The 6,875-nt window shown below is 30.8% G+C and overlaps 1 protein-coding gene across 1 annotated transcript; it reads left to right on the plus strand.

The window, feature by feature from the left end:
- The first annotated feature begins 398 nt into the window (after positions 1-398).
- LOC130802871 (putative F-box protein PP2-B12) lies at positions 399-2,994 on the plus strand. The gene is made up of 3 exons (XM_057666975.1): positions 399-776; positions 1,432-1,550; positions 2,283-2,994. Exons 1-3 carry the CDS (start codon positions 507-509, stop codon positions 2,734-2,736), a joined length of 843 nt encoding a protein of 280 aa, XP_057522958.1. The 5' UTR covers positions 399-506; the 3' UTR covers positions 2,737-2,994.
- Positions 2,995-6,875: the final 3,881 nt, after the last annotated feature.

Raw genomic sequence — 6,875 nt, forward strand, 5'->3', positions numbered from 1 at the left:
GTTTAATAATACCCAAAGTTAATTAGCCAAAATTTAATGACATGACTTAAATAGAGTACAGTTTTATAATTTAATATTCCCTACATTTTAAAAGTTTTTCTCATTTATTTTTTTTCGCAAATTTCAATACAAATTTTAAAATTAAAAATTTTTAATTTTGAGTTTTTAAAAATTCTAAAAAGTTGATATTTATAAAATATATATTAAAATGAATCTAACAAGATCCCACATAAATAAGTATTTTTCTTATCAGCTCAATGAATAATTGTACTCAAAGTTTAATACTAAAATTTATAAATTCTATTTTAAAAAAAAAACATATGAAAAGATAACGAGCAACTGTAACTAAAAAAAACATAAATATTTTAAAAAATCCCATAATTTAAATATTGTATACACCAATATCCATGTATAAAAAACTCAGCATACATATGAAGTTGCCTACTTCCTTCTAAACAATCAACATCCTTGGGTTGTCAGTTGTCACTCCCAAAAAAAAAGGTCACATGTCGAGCGTTGATTTTTTAGAGTTACCCGAAGATTGTCTTTCACATATCCTATCTCTGACATCTCCAATTGATGTCCTCCGATCATCGGCAGTATCCAAACACTTCTTAAGGGTGTCAGAATCCGACGCCGTTTGGGAGAAGTTTCTACCTTCTGATTGTTATGACATCATATCCAGATCGTCCAATCCTTTTCAGCTACCCTCTTCTAAAAAGGATCTTTTTCTTCATCTTGTTCGCTCACCTATTCTCTTGAATAATAACACTCAGGTATTCAATTTTGCACTTTTAATTGGGGATATATGGGTTTTGATTGTATTTTGTTGTCAATTCATTGATTATGGACAAGTATGTAAAATATTGCGAAATTTGCTCCTAAATTTCTATGTTAGATGCGGGCACATCGACTATGGCCAGAAGCAGTTCGATAAAATACCTCAGAGAAACTTGGTTAGACGTTGGCTGATAAAAAAGAACCCATATGATAATTTGATTCTTTTATTTTTTTGTATTTTGATTGTGTTTTTAGTTAGTTCTTTGATTATTACAATTTACAAGTATATATAAAAAGTGTTTTGCAATGAGGTGATTACAGTGCTGATTTGACGAGTTGATTAGTTGATTTTATTAACTGGTTTCACAAGCTAATTTTGAAATTACAGCTTGTTCAAAAACACCTTATTCACATTAATAATCCGTTTTAACCATCTAGTTTATCAAATATTAGAATTGGTTGATACCTTTCGTTTGTATCAAAATAAGCTAAATTCAATGTATGGTAAAATTTGGTATCTCGACTATGCCTAGAAACTGTTCGACAAAATACCTCATAGAAACATGGTTTTATGTAGGCTGATAAATATTGAACCCATGTGATGAGATATATGCTGAATTTTACAATTATCATTGTTTTAAAATTATTTAGAGTTTTGGCTTGGATAAAAGGAGTGGGAAGAAATGCTACATGTTGAGCGCTAGATCCCTGGAGATTGAATGGGGAGACATGCTACAATACTGGGATTGGATATCCATACCTGAATCAAGGTACCTCTCTAAATAAAGAGGAAACACGCCATATTTTGAATTTTTAAGTCGATTATTAATCATCCCCATGTTGGTACCAATAAGGCAATAACTCAAAATCATATAAAATTTCTATTCATATGAATTTATAGCTAATATCGAGCATCAATTAGAAACAACCTTCTTGTTACAAGGTAAAGGTTTTACACAAAAACGACACTTACCTAGGGTGGGGAGCAGAGCCGTCTTGAAAAGTTTGAGGCTCTTTGCAAAACTTTTATTTTGCGCCGTAAAAAAGGGGCCATGTGCGGTCAATCATCTCGCACACCTTTAAAGATCCCCTTGTGGGGAGCAATGTTAGATGATTTGCTAATCTCCACATGAATTGAAAATTATGATTGGCTCGGGTTAGTTTCTGGCCATCTTGACCAAATTATGAAGTCAAAAAATGAATTACCTAGCCAGTTATATTACACTGGGCTGGAGGATGACCTCCTCAAAATCTTTCTGAATATAATATATTAATAAATTTACAAATTGTATAATTATAGTTGGGTTTAACTGAGTGATTAAGAGCTCAAATGTTTGCTCTCGAGTTTCTTTATTCCTAATTTAAGTTCAATCACTTGCCCCTTAATTGTGACTCGGTTTTGCTACTGGTTGTGTACATTTGATTCTCAAATCTTGTTCAAATGAGCATATGTGAACCGATTGATATATATAATAAATATGATCATGTTGACATCTTTGTAGTTTCCCAGAGGTTGCTGAACTTCAAGATGTATGTTGGCTTGACATAGTAGGTGAAATAGACACCAGACTCCTTACTCCAAACACAACTTACGGTGCATACTTTATGTTCAAGGTAGATATAGACAATTTTCGAGGATTCAATAATCCGCAAATGAAGGTATGTGCATCTGAGTTTGATAAACAAGGGTTATCCCAAAATCAGCTTCATCACCTACAAGCTGTTAAGCAACACTATATCAAGACACTGGAGGGTAGGATACCAAGATCCGATGGTTCCCCGATTGAGAGAGATGATGGGTGGATGGAGCTTGAAATGGGTAGGTATTTAGTTCCGAGTATGGGTCATGGAGCTGATGAAGGATTGATTTTGCAAATGATCTTTAGGGAAGTTAAAGAACTGCATTGGAAGAGTGGTCTTGTTGTTCAAGGTATTGAACTTCGTCCTCTGGATTGATTTACTTGAAGGGAAATAGCTTTTGGCATAAGCGGCAAGAATGGATCAAACTCAGAATTATGGGTTGATCTGTTAGTTGTAGGTTTTGCTTTCATGTCCTTGTAACTATTAGTAATATAATACAAGTACAATACAAATTACAAAGAATAAATTTGTATCTTTGTGTGTATGTCAATGGAACTCTATATGTGTTGATCACCAAATGGGCAGAACTTGAAAATTGGTTTGCAACAATACATGTCACTCGGAAATTTGATACTTTGTTGTAGGCGTATGAAAACTGTCCTTTTGTGATATTTCTCATCGGAGGAAGAATTGACATATTAGTTCTGAAGAATTTCTCACTAGATCATTAATTTTCCCTTTCTATGCCCTTGCAAAGGATTTTACTCAGCTCTATAATAAAACAAAATGGATCAAATGAACTTTTCAATTATAATAAAAAGATAATTTGTTAATTTAATGCTTGTATATTTGAACATGTCATTTACATTATCTAACTTTAATGATGATGATGATCTAAGTATGTTGCAACATGTAGTAATTCGATAAATAATCAGCTAGTTTTTTGAGAGATGCATCTCAAGTCTAACCCATTAAAGATTAATGTCTACTTACCATATTTTTAACAGTTAGTCTCTTGAGAGACCGTCTCTTTAAGTGACGTATCTAAAGTCCAACCCATTAAAGATTAATGCCTATTTATCATATTCTTAATGTCTACTTACATTATCCTTAATGCTTACTTACCATATTTTTAATGCCTACTTTTAATATCTTAAATGTCTACTTACATCATTCTTAATGCCCACTTACAATATTTTTTAAAAAATATAATGGGCCGACCTATTTAAAGATATCTCTCACAAAAATTTGTGATAAATGATACTCCCGTAAAGTATAAAGAAATACAAGTTCATGAATAGTATTTATACCTCCAGTAGACGGCGCCTGCCTTGTTTTTCTTTTTGGAATGACTTCGTTGGTATTTGTAAGTTGAAGTAAAATGGAGTCCCAAAATAGTGAAACAAATTTTTTTGGAAAAAAAATTGCTCTATAAAAGTAAGAAAGAAAGTAGAAAGGAAAAACCCTCATAACAATATGCAATTGAAAAATTTTAAATTCTTGAATTGATACATGGTGACTTCAGTGATTTTCATAAAATTTCATCTTTAAGATTGCTTTTATTGATAATTATTCGATATTTTGTTATGTTTATCTTTCACATACTATAGATGAAGCATTTCATCGGTACAAAAATAGAGTAGAATTGAAAGTTAATAAGTTAAAAAAGTTTAAAATCAGTAAAGCATGAGAATATTATTATCCATATTATTTTGAATCAGTGTGTATGCATAAAAACACCGCAAATTATGCACCACAATCCAATTGGTGTGGAGGAAAGGAAGCATCAAACTTTTCAAGAACTTATTAAATTCATATCATCATTTCTAATAAACAATGAACTCGGTAAATAAGATCTTGAATGTATATTTCTAATAAACAATGAACTCGGTGAATAAGATCTTGAATGTATATTTCAAGCTATGCCAGTTAAAGCAAAACCTATAGTTGAATATATTCTATAAAATAAAATGTGTAGATTTTCAATTCATTCAATTATAGAGTCTAGGATGACAATTTTTTATAAGCACATATTTTCATCAATTGAGTAGGCAACAAAACTTGATTTATACCAATGATTAAGTTGATGAAACTTGTAGGGTGTTGAAGTCCCAATAAATAATTAACACTTTACAAAAAATAATGCCAAATTTTAAAATGTCGAACTACGAAAATTTATTAAAAATTAAAATCGTTTAAAACATAAGTTTAAAATATTATAACTAAGAGAATAATATCATACTCCCTCCTATTCAGCTGAACTATCCCATTTGACTTTTCGCACTTGCCGAGGCAACATTTTAACTCTTAATATCTCAAATTATGTTTAATTAAAAATTATAAAAAGTTGATATTAATAATCCTTGTATTGAGACAAATCAAACAAGATCCCATATGACTATGTTTTAACTTATAGATTAAGAGTAAAATACAAATTAAGAGTGATAAGTGAATAGTGCAAAAAAAAAATGGGACAATTCAGCTGAATAGGAGGTAGTATTATTTTTTATCAAATTGTTTTTGCCTATAAAACTCTATATTACACCCACTCAAACTCAATGTCAACAGGTCTGTACTGTTGAATATAATATTTTAAAGTTGATAAGTTAGTTACTTTATTTTAGTAATTATTGAAAAGTAAGTGGTCTACTTGGTGGAGTATAAAATTAAAATAGTGGAATTTTACTTCTATAGTTTTAGTTAGTTAATTATAGTTATTTACTACTTGTACTATAAATTAGATCATAATCATAAATTAATTAAATATCACAAATTTTAGTAATGTAATCATTTAATTCTTTTTCTTCCAAATTCTCTCTTCTGTACCTCATTATAATTTTAACAGTTGCAAAAATACTTCCTCTATTTTGTACTTCCTTCGTTCTGAAATATTCGCTACATAAGGATTTTTGACACTATTCTCATTTAAGCTTATTTTATATGTTGCGGCAAATGTGTAAGAAAAAAATATAGTCAAGTGAGTTCTTGTTTAAATCCTCTAATTGCATATTTTCATAATATTAAGTTTTTATAATTTTTTGATGTATATATTTCAATATATAAGTTATCAAAATAACAGTATATTAGATTGCGTTAAAAGTCAAATATAGCAAGTATAATGAAACGGAAAAAGTATTATTTTGCGAGTACTTTAAAAAGAAAAGTGAGAGGAATGTAACATTTAAGCTAGATATACAGCTACTTCAGACATTTTTTTTTCAATAGTCTCTAATTTGTTGGTCGTTTTTTCTTTGAATTAACAACCAACAGCGACCATGTTCTACCAAACTTTAATTAATAGGCTTATCTAACCAACTTAAAAGCCAACAAAAACAACTAATATTTTTAACTGGTGATATAAGCAAACTCAAAAAATCAACATTGTAATTTGCCAACACCCAAAAAACAAAGGAAAAATAATGTTTGAAGTTGCCTTGTAACAGATAATATATCAGTTACTCATGCGAGAGACCGTCTATTAAGGAGACAACCTCAAAACAAGAAACCCACATTCTTATTTTCTCTTTAATTTATATTAATTGGGCTATTTAGCCCATATATTTCCAATACGTCTCTCGGAGACACCGTCTTTATAATTCCATTCCCATACAAAAATGAGAACAATGTCGTTTCTGGCATTGTGTGGGCCCTAAGCAAACTGAAAGAAATAGGCCCAACCTATGGACGGTCGATTCTACAAAAAATGGGTATTTGGAAAAATAATAAAAAAAATACCATATATATTATAATTAGCATTAAAAATGTAGACATGTTATATAATTCTTAAATGATAAAAGAACTACTTATAAATTGTAAAGTTTTAAGTATCTACTTCCATTAACTAGCATTTTCTAATCTTAAGACCTTTTTAACTCTGGGCTATAGGCAAATGACTACTTTGTCTATGATAAAAAACGACCCTACATGAGAACCATAAAGTGCAATTGTGATAGTTTGCATGCTACTACATTTCACAGTCGCAAGGGAAGTCCTCTTCAACTGGACTTGTTGAACTATACCACCAATGAACCATCACCCGCAACGCAAAATCTTTATCTCCCCTAATATATACAAAACCATAATATTTTGGAATAAATTCAACTTTTCCTTTACCAAATCTAAGAGTAGTATCAGTCTCCCACAAGTCTGCTTCGATTATTAAGGAACTGCTACAATCCATCTTGAGAGTGTGATTGTTTTCCAACGCTTCACCTTCAAATTCAAGATCACTACTTTTCCATAGCGTAGTTTTACAGTTATCCACAATGCTCAAATCACAACCGTGTTCAAAATGACTATATTTAGCAATAATACTCCCACGAGCATTGTATTCAACCACAGTTGGGTCAACATTAACATCGATAACTTCAATTTTAACCCATGCTTGTGCAGCATGTTCAAGTATAGTATAGTACACTCGTTTGGACCTTCGAAAGTTGCCACGAGTGGTTGGTCTTACCCGGTTAGTTGATGTTTGCAATTAGGTTCAGGAGAAAACACATCAGACTGATCCC

This window comes from Amaranthus tricolor, chromosome 16 (genome assembly GCF_026212465.1).
Source record: "Amaranthus tricolor cultivar Red isolate AtriRed21 chromosome 16, ASM2621246v1, whole genome shotgun sequence".
Taxonomy (NCBI): domain Eukaryota; kingdom Viridiplantae; phylum Streptophyta; class Magnoliopsida; order Caryophyllales; family Amaranthaceae; genus Amaranthus; species Amaranthus tricolor.